The sequence below is a fragment of the Macaca thibetana genome, chromosome 8 (genome assembly GCF_024542745.1).
Source record: "Macaca thibetana thibetana isolate TM-01 chromosome 8, ASM2454274v1, whole genome shotgun sequence".
NCBI classification, from domain to species: Eukaryota; Metazoa; Chordata; class Mammalia; order Primates; family Cercopithecidae; genus Macaca; species Macaca thibetana.
This window is the reverse complement of record NC_065585.1, coordinates 109,946,427-109,972,060: the sequence shown is the minus strand read 5'-3', so window position 1 is coordinate 109,972,060 and position 25,634 is coordinate 109,946,427. Positions and strand designations below refer to the sequence as shown.

Sequence of the window (25,634 nt, the reverse complement as noted above, 5' to 3'; positions counted from 1 at the left end):
AAAATGCAGGGATTACAGGCGTGAGCCACTGCGCCCAGCCGGGTTTTTTTTTTTTTTCAGATGGAGTTTCACTCTTGTTGCCCAGGCTGGAGTGCAATGGCACAATCTTGGCTTACTGCAACCTCCGCCTCCTGGGTTCAAGCGATTCTCCTGCCGCAGCCTCCCAAGTAGCTGGGATTATAGGCATACGCCACCATGCCCAGCTACTTTTGTATTTTTAGTAGAGACAGGGTTTCTCCATGTTAATCAGGCTGGTCTCAAACTCCTGACCTCAGGTGATCCGCCTGCCTCAGCCTCCCAAAGTGCTGGGATTACAGGCGTGAGCCACTGTGCCTGGCCTTGCTGTTTGTATTTTAAAAAGTAAACAAGTCAGGCTATTTTACAAAACATTTCTTCCTCTCATTCCTGTCCTTGGGCATTGCCTTCTTAAGTTAATATAGTATCTCTTGGGGCAGAGGATTTGAAATGGGCTTTTACTTTGTCTTGCAGGTTATCTGGGATACACTAGGAAACAAGCAATTTTGTTCCTTCAAAATAAGGTGAGTCTGGATTTACAACTTGATCAAAGATTCCTTCAGTTGCCTTTTTGGTAACCCATTTTATAATCTTTGTTTCTTTTCTCCCATTCTAGAACCAAGACTCAGAGCTTCTGCCGAAATGAATATAGCCTGACTGGACTGTGTAATCGGTCATCCTGTCCCCTGGCAAATAGTCAGTATGCCACTATTAAAGAAGAGAAAGGTAACTCCCCAGTTTTAACTTCTAGAAGAACTGCCCACAGCTTTTATAGGGATGTTCTTTAGTTTCTGTAAATAACACTAAAGCTATTTTACTTTATCCTCAGGACAGTGCTACTTGTATATGAAGGTTATAGAACGAGCAGCTTTTCCTCGGCGTCTTTGGGAACGGGTAAGCCTTACAACAAAGCTACAGTGACCACTGATCAAGAGCCTCAATGCCACAGGCTTGACCACCATGATGCCCAATTCCATGACCATATCTAGATTAAACTTTTGGGGCCATCCTCATTAGGCCATAGGTGTCACTGACAGTGAAAACCTAATGAATCATTTACGCTTGCCCTTCAAAGTTCCTTTTTCTGTTTGGTAGGTCCGGCTTAGTAAAAATTATGAGAAAGCACTGGAGCAAATAGATGAAAATCTGATTTACTGGCCCCGTTTCATTCGACACAAATGTAAGCAGAGATTCACCAAGATCACCCAATACCTAATTCGAATTAGAAAACTTACACTAAAGCGACAGTAAGTATTTGGATCCTTCACTATTTTTAAATCTATCTTTTCGTGGAGCTTGTTTTGAAGTTGAGAAATTGTGAAACTTCGGGGCTTTCTATTTCAACTTTGTGGAGTCTGTTATTATGTACTAAGAAGAAACTTTAGACTAAAGGTGTGCCCTTTGATATGGCAGGACTTTTAAAACAGTAGAATACAACTTGATTATCACCCTCCTTGTCTGAAAATCTTCCAGAAAATTTTCTTTTCTTTTTTTTTTTTTTTTTTGAGACAGAGTCTCACTCTGTTGCCCAGGCTGGAATTTGCGGTGACTTGATCTCAGCTCACTGCAACCTCCACCTCCCCTGTGGAAGCAATCCTCCCACCTCAGCCTCCTGAGTAGCTGGGATTACAGGCATGGACCACCATGCCTGGCTAATTTTTTTTGTATTTTTAGTAGAGACAGGGTTTCACCATGTTGGCCAGGCTGGTCTAGATTTCCTGACCTCGAGTGATCCGCCTGCCTCAGCCTCCCAGAGTGCTGGGATTACAGGCATGAGCTACCATGCCTAGCCTTCAGAAAATTTCCTCTATGACCCCTGAGGGAATCTTAACTTTAGACATTTGAAAATAATCTAAGACATTGAATATACAGGACTGTAAGAACTTTACTCTGGATTCACTGAAAACTAATTTTTAAAAGTGATATGAAATCCCCAGAATTAACAGAATACCTCCTCTAGGACTGTTAGGCCCTAATGCTTTTTGATTGTGATCTACAGAGAATGCTAAAGATGATGTCAGACTTCGACAGAAAATTCTTTTTTCTTAGTTCACTGAAGTCTTAATTTTAGCATGGTGAATGCCCTGAGAATCCCAGAATGCCTAAACAAAAATGGCCAGATTAAAATATATGTAAAAATATGTGACTTTTTATAGCATTAAATTTCTAGAAGCATTTAGTGTATCTTGCTGTATTGAGCTGAGACCCACAGCACCAATTCCAGTCCTTTTTTCTTCTCTTCTTTAAAAGGAACACAGCACATGACAGTGGATTTTCTGATATATTTTCTTTCCCTTAGGAGGAAACTTGTTCCTTTGAGTAAGAAGGTGGAGCGTAGGGAGAAAAGAAGAGAGGTAACTTATTGTTGTGCTATTCATACCTTCTACATTTTCTTTCTGAGGGGCTCTTATAGATTCAGTCACCATCATGTGTGTAAACTGTTCAGGTCCTGGATAATGGTTCACTAATAGATAACTATTAGTTGCCTAAGACGTTTGATTTTTAAGATTATGATTTTCAGCACAGGTTAAAGTACGTGTGCTTTGGGGATATATGTAATGGAGAACAGAAAGAATCCACAACTTCTTTGTCTGAAATTCTTGTGGTCAAATATTTCAGAATTCAGAATTTTGATGTTGCCTATTTTACATACTACATAACCCCTTTAGTAGATTTTGAGCATTCTAATCAAATGGAATTTCTGCAGTGAAATACAGTACAGCCATGCAGTGAGTAATAACATCATGGAAAATTGGGCATCCATCCCCTCAAGCATTTATCCGTTGTGTTACAAACAATTCAATTATACTTACAGTTATTTTAAAATGTACAATTAAATTATTATTGACTGTAGTCACCCTGTTGTGCTGCTACCAAATACTAGGTCTTACTCATTCTTGCTATTTTTTTAGCGGGGGATACCCATTAATCATCCCCACCCCCATTACCCTTCCCAGCCTCTGGTAACCATCCTTCTACTGTGTATATCCATGATTTCAATTGTTTTGATTTTTTGATCCCACAAATAAGTGAGAATGTGCAATGATTGTCTTTCTGTGCCTGGCTTCTTTCACTTAACATTATGACCTCCGGTTCCATCCATATTGTTACAAATGACAGAATCTCATTCTTTTTAATGGCTGGATAGTACTCTATTGTGTATAAGTATCACATTTTCTTTATCCATTAATCTGTTGATGGACACTTAGGTTGCTTCCAAATTTTGGCTATCGTGAACAGACCTGTAACACACATGGAGTGTGGGTATCTCTTTGATATACTAATTTCCTTTTGGGTCTGTACCAAGAAGTGGGACTGCTAGATAGTATGGTAGCTCTAGTTTTAGTTTTTTGAGGAAGCTCCAAACTGTTCTCCATAGTGGTTGTACTAATTTACATTCCCACCAACAGGGTACAAGGGTTCCCTTTCTCCACATCCTCTCTAGCATTTGTTATTGCCTGTCTTTTGAAGGATAAAAGCCATTTTAACTGGGGTGAGATATCTCATTTTGATTTGCATTTCTCTGATGATCAGTGATGTTGAACACCTTTTCATATGCCTGTTTGCCATTTGTATGTCTTTTGAAAAACATCTATTCAGATCTTTTGCTTCCCCAATCCCTGCCCCCTGCCTTTTTTTTTTTTTTCTTTTTGAGACCGAGTCTTACTCCATTGTCTAGGTCGGGGTGCAGTGGTGCGATGTTGGCTCACTGCAACCTCTGCCTCCTGGGCTCAAGTGATTCTTATGCCTCAGCCTCCCACATAGCTGGGACTACAGGTGCATGCCACCATGCCTGGCTAATTTTTGTATCTTTTGTAGAGATGGGACTTCACTATGTTGCCCATGCTGGCCTTGAACTCCTGGGCTCAAGCAATCCACCCACTTCAGCCTCCCAAAGTGCTGGGATTACAGCTGTGAGCCACCGTGTCTGACCCTTTTGTCCACTTTTTAATCCAATAATTAGAATTTTTTCCTATAGAGTTGTTTTAGCTCCTTATATATTCTGGGTTTTTTTGTTTTGTTTTGTTTTGTTTTTGAGATGGAGTCTCGCTCTGTCACCCAGGCTGGAGTGCTGTGGGGCAATCTTAGCTCACTGCAACCTCTGCCTCCAGGGTTCAAGCAATTCTTGTGCCTCAGCCTCCCAAGTAGCTGGGATGCCAGGCGCCCAGCACCATGCCTGGCTGTTTGTTTTGTATTTTTAGTAGAGATGGGGTTTTGCCATGTTGGCCAGGTTGGTCTCAAACTCGTGACCTCAGGTGATCCACCTGCCTTAGCCTCCCAAAGTACTGGGATTATACTCCTGGCCTATATTCTGGTTATTAATCCCTTGTCAGGTGGATAGTTTGCCCAGTCAGTGGGTTGTCTCTTCACTTTGTTGTTTCCTTTGCTGTGCAGAAGCTTTTTAACTTGATGTGATCCCATTTGTCCATTTTTGCTTTGGTTACCTGTGCTTGTGGGATATTAAGAAATTTTGCCCAGACCAATGACCTGGAGTTTTCTCAGTGTTTTCTTGTAGTTTTATAGTTGGAGGTCTTAGATTTTTTTAGTCCATTTTGGTTTGATTTTTATGTATACCACAAGATAGGGGTCTAGTTTCCTTTATCTGCATATGGATGTTAGGTTTTTCCAGCACCATTTATTGAAGAGACTGTCTATTCCCCTGTGTATGTTCTTGGCACCTTTGTCGAAAATGAGTTCACTGGACGTGTGTGGATTTGTTTCTGGGTTCTCAATTCTGTTCCATTGGGCTTTGTGTCTGTTCTTATGCCATTACTATAGTGATTTGGTTGCTATAGTCCATAGTATAATTTGAAGTTTGGTAATGTGATTCCTCTTGGTTTTTGTTTTGTTTGGTTTGGTTTGGTTTTTTTTTTCTGTTGTTTTGTTTGGGATAGCTTTAGCTATCCTAGATCTTTTGTGGTTTCATAAAAATTTTAGGATTGTTTTTTCTATTTCTGTGAAGAATGTCATTGGTATTTTTCTTTTTTTTAATATTTACATTTGTCATTGGTATTTTGGTAGGGATAGCTTTTCTTTTGATTCTTCTGTCCCCATTAATCACAGAGTTATGTGTCTAAAATCTGTATCATTGGTCTGCAAACTTGTGCTCACCTCAGTAAAATTTTTGAACATGTACTCCCCAATGTTATTTATAAATATTTTATTTTGAGACAAAGGTTCGCTCTGTCTGTCAGGCTGGAATACTGTGGTGCAATTTCAGCTCACTGCAACCTCCGCCTCCCAGATTCAAGCGATTCTTGTGCCTCAGCCTCCCTAGTAGCTGGGATTCCAGGCATGCACCACCAGGCCCGGCTAATTTTTGTATTTTTTGTAGAGACGGGGTTTCACTGTGTTGGCCAGGCTGGTCTCAAACTCCCAACCTCAGGTGATTCACCCACCTCAGCCTCCCAAAGTGCTGGGATTATAGGCTATAAACGTTATTATACATATACACTTCCACTAATAACATGATGTGTATTGTAACTAATTGTGATGTAGTGAAACAAAAGTCTGGTTCTTAGCTGAGTATGTTGTCTTGAAGGGCTGTCATAACTGAGGAATTGTAGAGAAGTGCATTGTCAATAGGTGGTCTTAAGTACTTTAATTCTTCATTATGCTCCATCAGTTATGGAGCGGCTTTTTTTCAAGTCCAGTTAGTGAGTTTTCATCTCCAATTGTCAAACAGGTGTTCTTTAAACCTTTCGGAAAAAATTATTTTTTTCTATTTTCACCAATTGAGTGAAAATAGAAACCCTCTGAAAAATGTAGATTTGGAAGAGTTTTAAATGGATTACAATATTCTGTTTCCACATTTCTAAAGTGTGTGATTGCAGTTTTTATAGGAGACATGTTTTCAGCAGTGCCATATATAGATACAATCACTTTTCACAATGTTCACAGAACAACAAGTTTTTTTTTTTTTTTTTTTTTTTTTTTGAGACGGAGTCTCGCTCTGTCGCCCAGGCTGGAGTACAGTGGCCGGATCTCAGCTCACTGCAAGCTCCGCCTCCCGGGTTTACACCATTCTCCTGCCTCAGCCTCCCGAGTAGCTGGAACTACAGGCGCCCGCCACCTCGCCCGGCTAGTTTTTTGTATTTTTTTAGTAGAGACGGGGTTTCACCGTGTTAGCCAGGATGGTCTCGATCTTCTGACCTCGTGATCCGCCCGTCTCGGCCTCCCAAAGTGCTGGGATTACAGGCTTGAGCCACCGCGCCCGGCCAGAACAACAAGTTTTTTTCCAAAAAACAATTGTCTTCCTCAAACTATTAAAATGTTGCCTTTGTCTGGAAGAAACAGATTAAGTGTATTTATTTTTAAAAACTTCTACTGGGTTACATAAAAAGATTGGCAAATTTGGAATATTTTTCTTTTCGTGAAAAATGCATGGATCATTTTTAGGTTCTACAACTCTCACTCTGTCACCCAGGCTGGAGTGCAGTGGCGCTATCTTGGCTCACCGCAACCTAAACCTCCTGGGTTCAAGCAATTCTTGTGCCTCAGCCTCCTGAGTAACTGGGATTACAGGCATATGCCACTCTGCCCGGCCAATTTTTTGTGTTTTTAGTAGAGACGGGGTTTCACCACATTGGCCAGGCTGGTCTTGATCTCCTGACCTCAGGTGATCTGTCCACCTTGGCCTCTCAAAGTGCTGGGATTACAGGCGTGGGTCACCTTGCCAGCCTAGTTCTACAACTTTTAAAAGCACTAACCCATTAGATAACCAGCATACTTTTATAACTACTCTCTATCTTTGGCAGAATATTCAGTGTAATCTATGAATCCACTTAACTAAGCAAACATAAACAGTTAAATAGTCGTCTAAATAAAGGACTGAGACCACCACTTACAAGCCCTATGTGCAGTATTCCTCCCTTGAGATATCTGGCTCACTGTATCTGACACACAACTATTTATAGACAGAGTCAAGGGACAGATGTCAGTGTACAAGAAAAATAGTATGATGTTTAATTTTTTTAAGGAAAAAGATAACGTGGAAGTTTTGAATATTTTCTTCCTACACTTCATCGGATACCCTTGAAGTGTAAGCACCCCACTCTAGAGAACAACACGGAACATCGCTGTAGCCTTTTAACTGATCCATGTGCCCCTACACAGTTTTAGGTAATCATTCTAACATAACTTATAGGTATAACACTTTAAAACCCTCTGTGACTTTTACTGTCAAATTAATGCACCATCCTAGACTACTGTGCGGTAGTACAGGTTGATGTCATGTATCATCTCCAATGAGAGAAAACTGGAGGAAGAGATTTTTACCTATTCTGTCACATGGAATCTAACATGATTTTAGAAAATGTAAACGAATGAAGATTTCTGTTCTCTTTTCTCAGCTTTTACAAAGTCTGGCTCCAGAGTTGCTAGATTATTTCTGAGACACTTAAATGTATATAGACCTACATGTTTTGTATCCGTCAAAGGCTTTGTTAGAATTTAATTTAGAATGTTGTTTACAAAACCATAGGAATTTCAAAATGGAAATGTCCTGAAGAAAGTTTACAAGAGAAAGAAGAAGAAATTTATCTGGTTGGAGAGGCAAAAACCAGTAATAGCAAGGAGGGGAAATGATTACATTGTCTTTCTTATAAACAACTTCGTAGTGTCTTCCATTTTTATAAGATGAATAATGAGCACTGATGAATTAAATGGATTTGTTCTTTCCCCCTTATAGGAAAAGGCATTAATAGCTGCTCAGCTGGACAATGCCATTGAGAAGGAATTACTGGAGAGACTGAAACAGGATACGGTGAGAAAGCCATTAGCTTTGGGGTACTGAAATTTTAAGTGGTAGTATGTTGCAAAGACACATAGGGTTTTTTGGGGTTTTTTTTGAGATGGAGTCTTGCTTTGTCGCCCAGGTTAGAGTGCAGTGGCACAATCTCGGCTCACTTCAAACCTCTGCCTCCAGAGTTCAGTTCTCCTGCCTCAGCCTCCCGAGTAGCTGGGATTACAGGCACTGCCACCACGCCCAGCTAATTTTTGTATTTTTAGTAGAGACGGGGTTTCACCATCTTGGCCAGGCTGGTCTTGAACTCCTGAGCCACCGCACCTGGCTGGGAAATGTTTTTTAACCTGATATGAAGATCTCCACTCGAATTTTATCCCTGGAATAAAATAAATCCATATCGGCCTGGCTTCCTTGTTTTAATTAATGCAAGCACATAAAATGCTTTGGTTACCCTTGATACTCCATTCACTATAAGAGACCTTTCCCTTTTTGCCATTATTCTCAACTCCATTCGCCAAGACGACGATTCCGGATTTCTGTATAAAAGCCATGGGGTTTTGCTTCTCTTACATATTACCCTAGTCTTTTAAGGCTCTTTGAAATAAGTTTTTATTCTCTTTTTAAAAATTAGTGTTGTTTATACAGACAACATGACTAAAGTATGCTTTGTCCTTATTATTTCCCCTTGTCAGCAAAATTACATTTGTACCAATGCATGGGTTTCATAGACGATTACATTTTAAATGATTTTAAAATGTAACTCCATAGAAGTTACCTATTTGATACTAACTACAGATGATTTAAATGTTCAAAAGAACATGCTTTTTAAAGACACTGCTGGCTTTACACTTAATATATTACTCATCGAATTAAGTATTCTGATTTAATCACTGAGGAAAAAATAATATTCTCCACAGACAGTGGAACTTCAAGTGTAATATCCAAATGTAGTTAAAGCCAATCTGTGTTTATGTTCTTCAGTATGGCGACATCTACAACTTCCCCATTCACGCCTTCGACAAGGCCCTGGAACAACAGGAGGCAGAGAGTGACTCTTCTGATGCTGAGGAAAAAGATGATGAAGATGATGAGGAGGAAGTAAGTCTTGTTTTTGTTTTGCCAAACCTACTAGATACTATTTGTATATAACTGACAAACAGAATATCATCTTTAGTCTGCCAACCAAAAATGATATGTCTTCTTTTTTCTTTCACGTGATTAATTTTGGTTTAGCACTGGTTGCTCTGTTCTTCAGGCTAACCAACAAACGGTTAACAGTTTTAGTCTTAATTTATTGGTCTTGTAAAATTGTTCCTGCAAGGTGACAAATTATAAAGCCTTTCCTGTCTGTATCTAGTTTTTAACCATAATGAGGATGTTTTATTGCTAATAATGTAAATCAAGAATAAGAACGATCTGGTAGCCCTAAAATTTTTAAAATTCGGAAGCATTAAACTTAGGAAGAACTAAATTTTGGTTGCCTAGTGAATAGACTGTGGTTCTGATTATGTTATTTTGTACTTACTTAGATGTCTTATCTGAATCTTCATCATATATTCTGAACCTAACAGTTACGTTTTATTTATAGGATGTGGGGAAAAGAGAATTTGTCGAAGATGATGAGGTAGATGAGAGTGACATAAGTGATTTTGAGGTGAGCTTCATGGGTAAAAAGATTGTCCTTTTGCCTGCAGCAAAAAAAAACAGGGAGGTGGCCAGGCATAGTGGTTCACTCCTATAATCCCAGTACTTTGGGAGGCCACAATGGGAGGACTGCTTGAGCTCAGGAGTTAAAAGACCAGCCTGACCATCCTGGCTAACACGGTGAAACCCCGTCTCTACTAAAAAATACAAAAAAATAGCCGGGCGAGGTGGCGGGCGCCTGTAGTCCCGGCTACTCGGGAGGCTGAGGCAGGAGAATGGCGTAAAAACCCGGGAGGCAGAGCTTGCAGTGAGCTGGGATCCGGCCACTGCACTCCAGCCTGGGCGACACAGCGAGACTCCGTCTCAAAAAAAAAAAAAAAAAAAAAAAAAGACCAGCCTGAGCAACATAGTGAGACCTCATCTCTAAGGATGCCATGGAGCGATCTGGGCTCACTGCAACCTCAGCCTCCCGGGTTCAAGCAATTCTCCTCCCTCAACCTCCCAAGTAGCTGGAATTACAGGCATGTGCCATTCCACCTGGCTAATTTTTTGTATTTTTAATAGAGATGGGGTTTCACCATGCTGGCCAGGGTGGTCTATAACTTCAGACCTCAGGTAAGCTGCCTGCCTCAGTCTCCTAAAGTGCTAAGATTATAGGCATGAGCCACTGTGCCTGGCCTAAACATTTTTAAAAATCATTGGCCAGGTGCAGTGGCTCATGCCTGTAATCCTAGCACTTTGGGAGGCCGAGGTGGGCTGATCACCTCGAGGCGGGCGGATCATGTGAGGTCAGGAGTTCGAGACCAGCCTGGCCAACATGGCAAAACCCAGTGTCTACTAAAAATACAAAAATTAGCTAGGCATGGTGGTGCATGCCTGTAATCCCAGCTAATTGGGAGGCTGAGGCAGAAGAATTGCTTGAACTTAGAAGGTGAAGGTTGCAGTGAGCTGAGATTGCATTACTACACTCCAGCCTGGGCAACAGAGCGAGACTCTGTCTCAAAAAAAAAAAAAAAAAATTTCAGCTGGATGTGGTGGCGGTTCCCTGTAGTACCAGCTACTCAGGAAGCTGAGGTGGGAGGATTGCCTGACTACAGCAGTTTGAGGCTGCAGTGAGCCATAACTATGCCACTGCACTCCTGCTTGGGCAACAGAGCAAGACCCTATCTTAAAAAAAAAGAAAGAAAGAAAGAAACGGGACAATTACTGAACATAGACATAGACAAATCAATTCCCTAGTCTATTCTAAATAGAGGGGACAATGAAGGGAGTTTGGAGAAATCTAGTGTTTTCCCTCCTCCTTTATCTTTTCTCTCCGTATTAGGATATGGATAAACTGGATGCCAGCAGTGATGAAGATCAGGATGGTAAATCCTCCAGTGAGGAGGAGGAAGAAAAGGCCCTTAGTGCAAAACACAAAGGCAAAACGCCCTTGAGAGGACCACTGCGGAGAAAACGAGCCTATGTGGAAATAGAATATGAGCAGGAGACAGAGTCCATGGCCAAGGCCAAAACCACGTGATTTCCCTTTCAACATTTATACCCAGGACTGAACATACAGAACTGTTTCTTTTTTTAAAAAAAAAAAACACATACACACCTCCAGTTTTTGCTCTTTTGTGTTGTGTTGAACACAATATTTGTGTTTTTATTATTTATGCCACGACAGTGGGGCAAGAAATCTGGAGTGAGTGAAGAAAGCTAAGTTGTGAACAAGAGTATTTTTATAGCATATGTGTTGCAGTAACAGCTTGTGCCCGAGAAACTTAACAGATGAGTTCTTGGATCTGGGATGAGATGACGGATGTAAATATTTCTAAATTTTAAATGCTACATTCCTTGGTGTCCTTTTTTCTCCCAAACTTTATTTAGAAATGGAAGGAGTTCAATTTTTTTCTTGTTCTACTTTCCCTACTCCTATGGAGGTAAAAGGAAAGAAAGAAGGAAAAGGCAGCTCTCACTTCCAAAGTTTCGTGTAAAAGTATTTTTTTTTTCTTAAATAACTCCATTCATACAAATTGGGATGGGAAGAAAATCCTTTCCTCTTGGGAAAGTAATGCAAGTCTTAAGTTCCATCGTAGGGAGCACCTTCAGAAACCTGCTGCACTTTTCTGATACAGTTCACCACCTTTCTGTCTTCACAGCTTTGGGGAATTTTGGCCAGGAGACCCTGAAACATGAAACCAAACAGGCTTTGATTTTTTTTTTTTAATCACTTTTTTCCCCTTTTGCTTGATTCTTCTTCCTTGGTATCATATTCAAAGGAGAAAAGAATGGATGACACTTGGGGACAGGTCACAAAACAGCATAGGTATTAGGTTTTTTTTATTACTATTTTTAAATTTATGTAGCTCTTATGTATTGAAGGTGTTACTTTAAAAACTTTATTAATGTGCTTGGAAATCTCCTGCTGGCTCATGAAACAGCAGAATTCCAGCCAAGGCAAATTAAGTTGAATCTAGGGCTTGAAAACGCCCAAGATTAAAGAGTGAAGATGAAATAGTTTGAATAAACTGGTAAAATAACAATTCATACCATCTCTACATATTTTTAGGATATGAATTTTTTTTTTTTTCCTGCTGGGTAGATTGTCCAGTGAGTTATGGCATGAATTTATTTTCATGCTACCTTCAGTCTTTCAACTAAAGATTTCTAAAAGGGGTAAGAAATGAGGCAATCGTTTATTAGATACATAGAAGTACACAGCTATTATATGCTGTGGCTTTGAGAAGTTAACTTTTGTGGAATATGAAACCAAAGGAAGAATTTCCATGTAGATAAATTAAGATTAGGGGCCCGGTGCGGTGGCTCACGCCTGTAATCCCAGCACTTTGGGAGGCTGAGGCGGGCGGATCGCAAGGACAGGAGATGGAGACCACAGCGAAACCCCGTGTCTACAAAAAATACAAAAAATCAGCCAGGCGCGGTGGCGGGCACATGTAGTCCCAGCTACTCAGGAGGCTGAGGCAGGAGAATGGCGTGAACCCGGGAGGCAGAGCTTGCAGTGAGCCAAGATCGTGCCACTGCACTCCAGCCTGGGGGACAGAGCAAGACTCCGTCTCAAAAAAAAAAAAAAAAGAATAGGGAAAAACATCTACCTAAACGGTGGTTGTCCCTAAAAAACTGGAAACATCTGAAATGCTCTATTTATATTATTCCTGGGAGCTTATAGCCCATTATTTTTACTTTTTTTTTTGTTTGTTTTTGTTTTAATTCAGAAGACTAGAACAGAAGTTAAATTTTACAAACTTTTGATCACAATGCTTTTGCCCATTCTGTCTTGTCCTTAGCCCTGGTGACATGTGCTGATCCTCCTGCTTTTAGTTCTAAATGGTTCTGAATAGCTTTAAAAGATGAATAAGAAAAAAGATCAAGTTCTTTTGAGGCTAGAGGGCTCATATGGAGACCTAAAACCCTTCATTTCCAGACTTGGTCAGGCACATACATGGTAAATTACAATCAGTCATAGGAATTACATAAAGATAATGAGGCCCAACTGAAACCAAGTTTCAGTCTGCCTTACCTTTACCCGTCCTTGAGAGCAGTGGTCCAGGAGAATCAGGCAGTCTGTGGCCTCCTGTAGCAGGGCACTCTTAACAGACTCAGGTGTAAGATTTGGATCCCTTGCTACATCACAGATCAGTTTCAAGAGAGCCTTCAGTAAGACCACAAGTCTGCAGGAAACTCTGGAACCAAAAAGAAAAGCTATGTTCTTACTGTAAACCTAGATATTAAAATTGGAAGAGACTTCAAAGACTGTCAAGTGGAAAACCCTCATTTCATAAATTAAGGAACTTGGGTCAAAGTTAAATGAAAAAAACCTAAAAACAGAACCAAAGACAGCCTCTAGATTTCTTACCCTCAAGTCTCCTGTTAGCATACTGCACACACAAACACACACACACACACACACCCTCTGCCACACTGCTCTCTCCCTTCCAGAAGCTTGGTTCTACTGTAAGCAACAGCTCCTTCATGGGCTGAGAAGGGGAAACCAGGATCTCCCCTAATCAAGGGCCTATACTTTTATTTTTCAACTCTATTAACTGAACTATGCTTGCAGAGAGCTCTCAATCCTTTAACTTCAATGCCATCTTAGGCCTGCAAGTTGAAGACAGAGTAGGGGAAATGAGCTTGGCTTCTGGGACTTAGTGTCAAGTTGAATTTTCTGTCATTTAATTTCAGATCCTAGCTCATCAGTGAAATCCAGCCTACATACTTGTAACTATTAACCTTTCTAAACTATAAACCTTTCTACTATCGCCTTGGTAAAGTTCTGGAAATGGACGATGCTAGTGATTGCACAATATTGTGACTGTACTTAATGCCACTGAACTGTACACTTTAAAATGTAAAATGTGTATGTATTTTTACCACAATAAAAAAAAAACCCTAAAAAAACCTTAATGAAAGGTGGAAAATAAATTAACTTACAATGTGAAAACACAATGTGAAATGTACAATAAATCATATTTATGGACAGATGCATGACTGGGAGAAAAAAGTGTTCATCTCTTTATCTAGATACTCCTCATTTTCCTATGGTTTGGGTGCCTCTCAGCCCTCCATCTGTTATTCAACTTATAAATGGCTCTATTTTCCATTTCCCATGCTCTACCCCCTCATACCCATATTCCTTTTCTACCTCCCTGCATTTAATTCACTCTCCCTTCTTGGAATCTTAGTCTCTGCTCTTTAAAGACCTGACAATCTGATTCAACTTTATTCATCCATTGATTCATTATCTTCCAGTTCATTCATTCTTCAAATATTTGTATACCTAATACCAGGTACTGAGCATACTTTGAGAGAACATAATAGATGTGGTTTTCCGTTATCCTGGAGTTTATAATTCAGTAGGGACAAAGATAGTAAACAAATGCAACCTAGTTACCAATATGACTAAGGGAAAGGTTGTCATGGGGGAATGTTACTCTGGATTCCTTGCACATTTATAAGGAAGTGAGAGAATATGGTCCAGAATAGATACTATATGTTGTTGGGGCACTGGATTCTCTGGCTCAATTCAACTTTCAGCTATCCAAGAGATGCTTCTGCTGACTCAACAGTTTGGGTTCCAGTTCTTGACACCTACCTCAACCCAGAGTTAGAATGATTTCCAAACAAGTATATCCTACATTAGTATATTAGTATTCTTTTACTATTTTATATATATATATATATATTTTTTTTTTTTTTTTTTTTTTTTTTTTTTTTTTGAGATAGAGCATCGCTCCGTCACCCAGTCTGGAGTACAGTGGCTCCATCGCAGCTCACTGCAACCTCCGCCTCCTGGGTCCAAGTGATTCTACTGCTTCAGTCTCCTGAGTAGCTGGGACTACAGTTGCGTGTCACCATGCCCGGCTAATTTTTGTATTTTTAGTAGAGAAGGCATTTCACCATGTTGGCCAGGCTGGTCTTGAACTCCTGACCTCAGGTGATCCACCAGCCTTGCCCTCCCAAAGTGCTGGGATTACAGGTGTTAGCCACCACACCCGGCCTCTAGATTGGTATTCTGATCACTGCTCTGCAGATGTTAAATGATGTGCTATGAAGTACTCTGCTCTCAATTAAAGAACATTAGGATTAACAAAGTTAAGCAAATGTCTTTATTGCAACACTTCTAAATGACCTTTAATCTTCTAATATGCATTTTAAACCTAGAGAGATGTGCACCCTCTATGGTTTCCCAATCTATTTGACCACAGATTTTTTTTTTTTCCTGTGGGGCATCAAAGAGTACCTAGATGGGGATTCTGCAAAACACCACTCTAAACCATTCTTAAGATATATAGCCAGGCACAGTGGCCCACACCTGTAATCCCAGCACTTTTAGGAGGCCGAGGCAGGTGGATCACAAGGTCAGGAGTTCGAGACCAGCCTGGCCAACATGGTGAAACATCATCTCTACTAAAAATACAAAAAAAATTAGCCAGGCATGGTGACAGGCGCCTGTAATCCCAGCTACTCGGGAGGCTGAGGCAGGAGAATCACAAATCCAGGAGGCAGAGGTTGCAGTGAGCTGAGATTGTGCCACTGCACTCCAGCCTGGGTGACAGAGCGAGACTCCATCTCAAAAAAAAAAAAAACAAACAGGCTGGGCACGGTGGCTCACTCAGGTAATCCTAGCACTTTGAGAGGCCAAGGCAGGTGGATTACGAGGTCAAGAGTTCAAGACCAGCCTGGCCAACGTAGTGATACCCCGTCTCTACTAAAAATACAAAAAATTAGCCAGGCCTGGCGGTGGGTGCCTGTAATCTCAGCTACTTGGGAGGCTGAGGCAGGAGAATCGCTTGAACCCGGGAGGCAGAGGTTGCAGTGCACGGAGATTGAGCCACTGGACTCCAACCTGGGCAACATTGCTGTCTCAAAAAAAAAACAAACAAAAAAAAAACCAAAGATATACTACAGTTTCAAAGAGAAGTGATTTAATAGTGTCAGAATCTGGAACTGATACCTGGTAAAAGAGTCAAATATGAGCACCTCAAGTAACTATAGTATATTTTATCTTTCTAATGCCATTTTCTCAATTTAAAATCCTATAGGTGTGTGAAAATGGGAGGTATTCAAATACATAGTATACATTTAATACTTGGTACTGAATGTATTAAATACATCCAAGCAAGTTCTCAAGAGAAAATCAGCCGAATTTTGCATCTTAAGGCTGCTATTACCTGGGCCAAGTATGTTGCATGAGAAGTTTTAGGGTTTCCAATATCTTCAATCTAGCTTCCTCCTCAGGTCCATCATAAACCTCCAGATAACCAATGATGACTCTCTCCAGCCGCTTCAAGTGCCGAACAGTTAGGATCCCCAACCTAAAGATGAAAGAGAAAATATGACGCCAGTGCAGTGGCTCATGCCTGTAATCCCAGCACTTTGGGAGGCTGAGGTGGGAGGACTGCTTGAGGCCAGGAGCTCGAGACCAGCTCAAGCAACACAGCAAGATCCTGTCTCTATAAAATAATAATAAAAACCCAAGGACTCACCTCTTCACAAAAGCCGGCAGGTTTCTTGCATAGGTCCTGCGTAAGAGAAGGCGGTGCTCTGGCTCCATGTGGGTCAGGATCAGCTGCAGGACCTCGTCGCAATGGGTGGTAGGTCGAGCTCCATCTCCTTTCCAGTGCAGGGTTTTCTCCAGGATGGGGAACAAATCCAGCAGACACAGGAGCACAGCCTAGGAGGAAGGAATGGAAGGACGCTGCATAGGTCATCCATTTGCATTTATAATACTAATGGACCTCTCTAGAACTCCATTAATCTACCATCCTTAGGGTCCATACCAGAGAATTCTAAGATACTAGTAATCATATATGAAGTGCATATTACTTTACATTTTCAAACTTTTTTCCATTCTTAATCTCCATCTCACAGTCTCAAATCAATACATTCTCCTCAGGACCATTCTTTTTATAAATTTATAAAATTTATAATTTATAAAATGGGAAAAATGGCAGAGCTGGGACTTTAACCCAGATTTTAGGAATCTAAGTCTATTGTTACTATGTCACTAAGTCTAAGTGACTTAGTGATACATGATATTTACACTTTTTTTTTTTTTTTTTTTTGTGAGACAGAGTCTCACTCTGTCACCCAGGCTGGAGAACAGTGGTGCAATCTCAGCTCACTGCAACCTCTGCTTCTCAGGCTCAAGCGATTGTTGTGCCTCAGCCACCTAACTAGTTGGCACTACAGGTGTGCACCACCACGCCTGGCTAACTTTTCTATTTTTCAGTAGAGACGGGTTCGCCATGTTGTCCAGGCCGGTCTCAAACTCCTGGCCTCAAGTGATCCACCTGCCTTGGCCTCCCAAAGTGCTTGGAGTAGAGGTGAGAGCCATTGCACTCGGCCAGTATTTACACATACTTTTAATAAAACTGCTCTTAAGCAGAATCTAAGATGTTCCAAATTTGAGTCAAATTTGGCCACCCTACCTGCTGAAGTTGCAGTGTCTAGGCCAGGGGTATTCAGTCTTTTGGCTTCCCCGGGCCACACTGGAAGAAGAATTATCTTAGGCCACACATAAAATACACTAACACTAATGATAGCTGATGAGCTTTAAAAAAAAAAAAAATGCAAAAAAAATCTTACAACATTTTAAGAAAGTTTACAAATTTGTATTGGGCTGCATGCAAAGCCATCTTGGGACACATGCAGGCCGTGGGTTGGATAAGCTTGGTTTAGATACTTCCTTTTAACTTTCCTGGGACCTCTGGTTTTTCTCTTGGCGTTTTGGTTTTTTAAAATTTCTTTTCTCTACCACCTTAAGAACCCTAGCAGTTCTGGCTGTTAACAATCTAGATTCTCAATACCCAGTATTTAAAATACTGTTTAAAAATCAAAAGAGGCTGGGCGCAGTGGCCCATGCCTGTAATCCTAGCATCTTGGGAGGCCAAGGTGGGCGGATCACTTGAGGTCAGGAGGTTTGAGACTAGCCTGGGCAACATGGAGAAACCCCATCTCAGGTAATATAAAAATTAGCTGGGCATGGTGGCACGTGCCTGTAATCCCAGTTGCTAGGGAGGCTGAGGCAGAAGGATCACTTGAACCTGGGAGGCGGAGGTTGCAATGCACCAAGATCCCGCCACTGCACTCTGGCCTGGCTGACACAGTGAGACTCCACCTCAAAATAAATAAATAAAATAAAATAAAATAAAATAAAATAAAAGGCAGCAGGGTGGGGAGGCGGAAAGGAGGGAAGTAAGGCATAAAAAAGAAACAAGGTTGCTTCCACCTCTAATTTTGTATAACTTGTTTCTTCTGTCTTTGGAGTTTCTTTCTCCCTCCTAAGAAACTTACTTATTCATCCTTCATAAAGGTAAATATCACCTCCTTCCCAAAGCCTCCTAAAGTCACCCCAAACCTGGTTAGTTACCTATTGCTTGATACCTGGTTAGTTACCTATTGCTTGATACCCACTGCACCTTTTTTATTTTTGAGATGTAGTTTTGCTCGTTGCCCAGGCTGGAGTGCAATGGCACGGTCTTGGCTCACTGCAACCTCCGCCTCCTGGGTTCAAGCAATTCTCCTGCCTCAGCCTCCTGAGTAGCTGGGATTAGAGGCATGCACCACCACACCTGGCTAATTTTGCTTTTTTTTTTTTTTTAAGACAGAGTCTCACTTTGTTGCCAGGCTGGAGTGCAGTGGCGCGATCTTGGCTCACTGCAACCTCTGCCTCCTGGGTTCAAGTGATTCTCCTGCCTCAGCCTCCCAAGTAGCTGGGCTGCAGGCACGTGCCACCACGCCTAGCTAATTTTTTGTATTTTTAGTAGAGGCAAGGTTTCACCGTATTAGCCAGGATGGTCTCGATCTCCGGACCTCATGATCTGCCCGCCTCAGCCTCCCAAAGTGCTGGGATTACAGACGTGAGCCACCGCCTGCTTTTTTTTTTTTTTTTTTTTTTAATTTGAGATGGAGTCTCGCTCCGTCACCCAGGCTGGAGCGCAGTGATGTGACCTCAGCTCACTGCAACCTCTGCCACCCAGGTTCAAACAATTCTTGTGCCTCAGCCTCCCAAGTAGTAGGGACTACAAGTGCACAACATCATGCCCAACTGATTTTTTTGTATTTTTAGTAGAGATGGGATTTTGGCATGTTGTCCAGGCTGGTCTCGAACTCCTGACCTCAGGTGATCTGCCTCCCTTAGTCTCCCAAAGTGCTGGGATTACAGGCGTGAGTCACCACGTCCAGCCCAAACTAATATACAATTGACTCAGATGAAGAAAAACCACTGGCTTATCTGTGGAGACTCAGGAATGTGGAGGCCTGCTTGGTGCTGAGATATTTTTAACTTGGTAACAGCTTTTAGTTATCATCCTCACTTTCCAAGGCAGGAAAATGTCTCTCAATTATTACTAACTCACACAATGCAACCTTCTACTCAAATTCAGAGAATCCAGACACAGTTATGAAGAAATCATACTATTACCTGAATGAGGTGGTGCTCTGGTGTGTACAGGTGGTTGAAAACGGCATGGTACAGGACCTGGGCTCTGTTATATTGGAGTAAATCAGCAGCTGGCTGAAACCAGACAAAGTATCAAATTAAAAGAATAGTTTCCCAAGATTGGCAAATGTTGACCATCTTTGAAATTGGATTATGGGTATGAAGCATGAAGAACATGCCATCCCAAAATATGCCACATTGGTATCATGATGGTTTTGAGTTGAAAATATTGGAGAAACTGTAGATTCAGAAAGGGCGAGCTGAGAGAGAGAGAGAGAGAGAGAGAGAGAGGGAATTTACTGCTCCTAGCCAGATTTTCTTTGTCCTGTCATTTTTTTCTGACAGGACAAAGAAAATCTGGCTAGGGGTAGTTTAAAAAAAAGATGAAAAATTTATCAATTCTTTGTCTAAAAAGTATAAAAGCATATTGCTTTGGTCACTTCTTCAGACTTCTCTCTCTTGTGAAGATCCCCATGTACACGTAAAACTAATAAAATGTGTATGGCTTCCTCTTGTTAATCTGCCTGTTGTCAAATTCAGTTTTCGATCCAGGAAAAGAGCCCACTACGAGATAAAAAGGGGGCTGAGGCTGGGCATGGTGGCTCATGCCTGTAATCAACCCCAGCACTTTAGGAGGCTGAGGTTGGATCGCTTGAGGCCAGGAGTTCAAGACCAGCTTGGTCAACATGGCGAGACCCTACCTCTACAAAAAACAAACAAATTTTTAGTTGGGCATGGTGGCATGTGCCTATAATCCCAGCTACCCCAGAGGCTGATGTGCAAGAATCATTTGAACCCGGGAGGCGGAGGTTGCAGTGAGCTGAGATCACACCACTGCACTCCAGCCTGGGCAACAGAGCAAGACTCTGCCTCAAACTTAAAAAAAAAGGCAGGGGGCCAGGGTTGGAGGTGATCTCTGGCTCTCTCCTACAGGTACATGGAGATTAATTACACCACTCTCTCCACTTCCATGTATATTTTAAAAGCTCCATACTACAAAGTTTTTTTAAAAAAATTTTTCCTTGAGTAATAGCTTCCACATTTGGGTATAGTCCCTTTTAGATTCTGATTTTGTTTTGTTTTCCTACTTGAAAGTCAACTGTAGGCTGGGCGTGATGGCTCATCTCTGTAATCCCAGCACTTTGGGAGGCCAAGACAGGCAGATCACCTGAGGTCAGGAGTTTGGGACCCACCTGGCCAATATGGTGAAACTCTGTCTCCACTAAAAATACAAAAATTAGCTGGGTTTGGTGGCCACTACTAGGGAGCCCCAGCTACTAGGGAGGAGTCCCAGCTACTAGGGAGGCTGAGGCAAGAGAATTACTTGAACCCGGGAGGCGGACGCTGCAGTGAGCGAAGATCACACTCCAGCCTGGGTGACAGAGCGATAATGTCTCAAAAAAAAAAAAAGGAAACAAAGGAAGTAGGCCGGTGCAGTGGCTCACGCCTGTAATCCCAGCACTTTGGGAGGCTGAGGCGGGTGGATCACGAGGTCAGGAGTTGAAGACCAGCCTGGCCAAGATGGTGAAACCCCGTCTCTATTAAAAATACAAAAATTAGTTGGGCATGGTGGCACGCGCCTGTAATCCCAGCTACTCAGGAGGCTGAGGCGGAGAACTGCTTAAACCTAAAAGACGGAGGTTGCAGTGAGCCGAGATCGCGCCACTGCACTCAAGCCTATGTGACAGAGTGAGACTCTGTCTCAAAAAAAAAAAAAAAAAAAAAAGTCAACTGTTCACCAGTTCTCAAGATCTGGTTATTCGGTTTGATAATGACCCATGCCTTCCTGTTTCTTCTATAATTATCATTTTAGTTATTACATTACCTATAGGATACAACTTCTACCAGGTTGATAGAGGAAAAATATAAGGAAAAAATACAAATAGGTAAAGCTGAATGACTTATCATTACCAGAAAAGAAGAACAGCCAGGAATGACTCAGTCTGTCCCATCAACATGGATGACAAGGTAGAGGTTGCTTACCACATTAAGCACAATGTGATGGAGACAGTGTACACCCAGGATTTTGTTCTCAGTCTGATAATCATCTGAAATGAGCAATGATGCAGGAAGTACCCTTTCCAGATGCTGGCTCAGCCAGGGCCGAGTGACCTGTTGCAGAGTCCATGAGAAAACATGTTTGATGGCAGGGTTATTCTTCCAGGATTCCCTAAATGGATACATAAAATTACATTAAGTGACATGGTGGTAAGTAGCAAAAAAATAAACTACTTCAAGCTAAACAGAGTATTTTCATGTCTTTGCAAAAAAAAAAATACATCACACATAAGATAACTCTTAATTCTACATCATACATTTTAAGATTTGGATTAAAATAACTTCCACAACTTACACCAAATACTTAATCACCCAGGTCTTTGGGTCTAAAGCCTATCCAATGAGAAGGAGCCAATTATAACCAGAGCTACATAAAGGACTTATGATGATGGATGGTGAAGGTATGTTGAGAAGGGAGGGAGGAGTAAAGGCAATGTGTTAGTATTATTACACTAAGGAAACAAATCAATACTTGAACACCTGTTAATAGCTAATAAAGTGAGTGTACACGTGATTTAACTAATCCTCAAAATAATTACAGTGTAATAGGTATATTATATTTATTTATTCTGAAATAGAGTCTCGCTCTATTGCCTACAATGGAGTGCAGTGGCACCATCTAGGTTCACTGCAACCTCCACCTCCCAGCCTCAAGTGATTCTCCTGCCTCAGCCTCCTGAGTAGGTGGGATTACACACTTGCACCATTATACCCGGATAATTTTTATATTTGTAGTAGAGACGGTGTTTCACCATGTTGCCCAGGCTGGTCCCGAATTCCTGGCCTCAAGTGATCTGCCAGCCTTGGCCTCCCAAAGTATTGGGATTACAGGTGTCAGCCACCACACCCGGCCAAGTATATTATCTTTATATTAGAAACAAATGGATTCAGAAAACTGTCTAATCTAGTCCTACTCAGAGCAACAAATAGAAGCACAAAACTCAAAATCAAGCCTTTTAACTCCATGTTCCTGGTAAAATGACAGTTACAGATACTTCTTCTCTCATCACTCCGGTGCTAACAAAGTAGCAAGTGGAAACTCATTGAAAGAACTTTAATAGCAATCTAAAGGTGCTTTTCACTTTTTTTTTTTTTTTTTTTGAGACAAGAGTCTCGCTCTGCCGCCTAGGCTGGAGTGCAGTGGCGCGATCTGGGCTCACTGCAAGCCCCGCCTCCCGGGATCACGCCATTCTCCTGCCTCAGCCTCCCGAGTAGCTGGGATTACAGGCGCCTGCCACCATGCTCGGCTAATTTTTTGTATTTTTTTAGTACAGACGGGGTTTCACCGTGTTAGCCAGGATGGTCTCGATCTCCTGACCTCGCGATCCGCCCGCCTCAGCCTCCCAAAGTGCTGGGATTACAGGCATGAGCCACTGCGCCCGGCCGGTATTCACTCTTTATCCTAAACATGGCTTCCTTAGCTGATAGTCATCCTTATCTAACAACTGGTAATGACATTCAAGATCCCCAAGTCTAAATTCAAACCGTAAGTTTAAATCCTCTCCAAATCCCCCAACCAAATTCCAGTAATTTGCAATTTTTTTTTTTTTTTTTTTTTTTTTTTGAGATGTAGTCTTGCTCTCTTGCCCAGATTGGAGTGCAGTGGCCTGATCTCAGCTCACTGCAATCTCTGCCTCCCGGGTTCAAACGATTCTCCTGCCTCAGCCTCCCGAGTAGTTTGGATCACAGGCGTCCACCACCATGCCCCGCTGATTTTTGTATTTTTAGTAGAGATGGGGTTTCACCATGTTGGCCAGGCTGGTCTCGAACTCCTGACCTGAAGTGATCCACCCGCCTCAGCTTCCCAAAGTGCTGGGATTACAAGAGTGAGCCACCTCGTTCGGCCACATTTTGTAATTATTAACTCCAAGAAAGTGGCACAGAATTTCCAATTTTCCTAAGCAGTCGTCCTAAGCGCTGGAAAGAGCACTGGACAACTGAGCCTGAACACCTCAGTTATGACCTCCAATTTGCCACTATCCGGTTATGTCATTTATATCAAATCGCAACGTTTCTGGGCCTTAAGAGTTCTGTGGTAACAGCACCCTTATTTTACTGATGAAGAAACTCAGCTTCCTTTGAGGTCTAATGCTCTAAAAAATTAAGGTAGGGCAGGTGCAGTGGCTCACGCCTGAAACCCCAGCATTTTGGGAGCCGGAGGCGCGTGCATCACTTGATGTCAAGAGTTCGAGACCAGCCTGCCCAACATGGTGAAACCCCGTCTCTACCAAAAATACAAAAAAATTAGCCGGGCGTGGTGGCGGGCACCTGTAATCCCAGCTACTCCGGAGGCTGAGACAGAAGAATCGCTTGAACCCAGGAGGCGGAGGTTGCAGTGAGCCGAGATCGCAACATTGCACTCCACCCTGGGCAACAAGAGTGAAACTCTGTCTCAAAAATAAATAAATAATAAAAAATAAAAATAAAAAACTGTGAGGCTCAAGTCGGTGGCAAAGGGCAGGAGTACTCACTTATTCAAGTCGGGTTTGAGAAGCCCTAATATCACCGAAAGACTCCCTTTCTCATCTTCGTTTTCTCCGCGTAAGAATCCTGCCACAGAACTGCATTCAGTAACTTGAAGCAGTAAGGTGAGCACCTCCCTAGCAACCTCCCGAGATCTCGGAGTGGTCCACGGTTGCTCCAAGCTGTGTGTGATGGCAAAAATATAAACCGGTCCTGCCAAGTGATGCAGGCCCGTCTGCCATGCAGGGCCGACCAGGGAATTCTTAGCAGTCTCAACCTTCCCCAACAGCTTAAGAAACAGTAACCCAACTTTGGCTGCTTTCTCGGCCACTTCAGAGTGCCCATCACCTCCACCTTCCTCCTCTTTGCGGGGGGCTGCATACTTCTCCACGGCTTTTGCCACCTGCCCCAGTGTTTCCGGCATTCCGCGGAGCCGTGCACCACTCCCCTCAAATAACCTATCACATTCGGTGGCTTCTATTAGATCACCGAGGTCTTTAAGAGCTACATCTTTTCCGTTGCCTCGTCGTGCCTCCGGGCGGGTAAGACTGTGTAAAATCTTGGAGAAGGCCTGTCCAAGGGCGGAGGGAGACAACTCCCCGAACAAAGAAGACTCTTCCCGCGACGGGGCTTCCAGGGCGCTGTCAAGCTCCATTCCTGACTGCAACACCAGAAGGCTGGTCTCTCCCACAGGACGAGGATGGAGGCGGGGAGGGATCCGCTGAAGAGGGAAGGAGCGATCACTCAACGAGAACTAAAGTCAAATAAAATAAAACGGAGAGATGTCTTGGAGGAGGGGCGAGTCTGACCGGGATAAGAATAAAGAGAAAGGAAGAGACACAAGAAAGGAAAAGGGGACTCTCGGGGAGTAAAAGAGTCTTATACTTGTAACGGTGACGTAAAAAAAAACTACTGTTGCTTTCTGAAGACTAAAAAGAAAAAAAAAAACCTTAAAACTTTAAAGAAATAAACTTCTGAGCCATGTCACCAACGCAACCACCGCCAGGTACTTGCAACCGCTCGCGCCGGTCGGTGTATACCAGGATCCGGACCTAGCTCATATTGCTGCCGCAAAGCACAAGGCTAGCTTCCGCCAGTACTGCAGTACTGCCGCAACACCTTCTTATTTCACGACGTATGGTCGTAAAGCAATAAAGATCCATGCTTGAGAACAAGACCCAGCGGTGGAACCATGGAGAACAAATTTGCATATATAATAATCCGCTCGCTAATTGTGTTTCTGCTTTCCTTTGCTAAGGTAGAAACAAAAGAATAATCACAGAATCTCCGTGTGGCTTTGAAAACATCCAGGGTTTTATATATGAAGACTCGATATGTCGCATTACGGTAGTCACCCTATCTGTAAAATTAGTGGCACATACTTGGAGCTCCTTAATGGGTGCTATAAGATGATCCTTTTGTGGTTCATGAGCGTGATGATTGGGTGTTCACACGTTTGTGTGAGATGTGCCACCCTACAACCTTGTTGCGACGTCGGCACATTCCCCATCTGACCTGAACTTCAAGGATCAATTTAACGCTGTAGTTTACCTTCTTGCTAGTTACAATTATAGGTGATTTAATAGTCTTGTAGTTACCGCTGGTGGGTACCATTATTTTCTGTCTGTAAGATACATGCACGGGTGCTCTTTCGTTGTACAACTGTGAGGTGTGTGTTTGGGAGTGGAAATCTCGCTCTGTCGCTAGGCTGGAGTGCAGTGGCGCCAGCTTGGCTCACTGTAACTTCCGCCTCCCGGGTTC

General features: G+C 42.2%; 2 protein-coding genes and 1 non-coding gene across 4 annotated transcripts in view; 2 read left to right on the top strand and 1 right to left on the bottom strand.

Moving 5' to 3' along the window:
• MAK16 (MAK16 homolog) overlaps positions 1-13,890 on the top strand; it is a 1,030,778-nt gene extending 1,016,888 nt beyond the window's left edge. Inside the window, exons 3-11 of the mRNA XM_050802545.1 lie at positions 490-539; positions 632-741; positions 845-909; positions 1,111-1,262; positions 2,315-2,369; positions 7,706-7,780; positions 8,744-8,860; positions 9,351-9,416; positions 10,731-13,890. Of these exons, the coding sequence (XP_050658502.1) occupies positions 490-539; positions 632-741; positions 845-909; positions 1,111-1,262; positions 2,315-2,369; positions 7,706-7,780; positions 8,744-8,860; positions 9,351-9,416; positions 10,731-10,928 (888 nt within the window). The 3' untranslated portion in view covers positions 10,929-13,890. The remainder of the gene's footprint in view (positions 1-489; positions 540-631; positions 742-844; positions 910-1,110; positions 1,263-2,314; positions 2,370-7,705; positions 7,781-8,743; positions 8,861-9,350; positions 9,417-10,730) is intronic.
• The window catches only part of TTI2 (TELO2 interacting protein 2), a 28,036-nt gene extending 3,100 nt beyond the window's left edge, over positions 1-24,936 (bottom strand). The window contains exons 1-7 of one of the 2 annotated variants that reach the window (XM_050802509.1): positions 23,882-24,936; positions 21,336-21,522; positions 19,335-19,427; positions 16,396-16,583; positions 16,081-16,224; positions 12,930-13,092; positions 11,376-11,576 (exon numbers count right to left, since the gene is read on the bottom strand). In XM_050802509.1, coding sequence (XP_050658466.1) covers positions 11,472-11,576; positions 12,930-13,092; positions 16,081-16,224; positions 16,396-16,583; positions 19,335-19,427; positions 21,336-21,522; positions 23,882-24,528 — 1,527 coding nt within the window. In that variant the 5' untranslated portion in view covers positions 24,529-24,936 and the 3' untranslated portion in view covers positions 11,376-11,471. Of the gene's footprint in view, positions 1-11,375; positions 11,577-12,929; positions 13,093-16,080; positions 16,225-16,395; positions 16,584-19,334; positions 19,428-21,335; positions 21,523-23,881 lie in introns of those variants that run through there. The other variant, XM_050802510.1, reaches the window with a different exon arrangement.
• A 349-nt stretch (positions 24,937-25,285) lies between these two features.
• LOC126961938 (small nucleolar RNA U13) lies at positions 25,286-25,389 on the top strand. The gene has a single exon (XR_007728517.1). It is a non-coding gene; the product is annotated as a small nucleolar RNA U13 (small nucleolar RNA).
• The last annotated feature ends 245 nt before the right edge of the window (positions 25,390-25,634 follow it).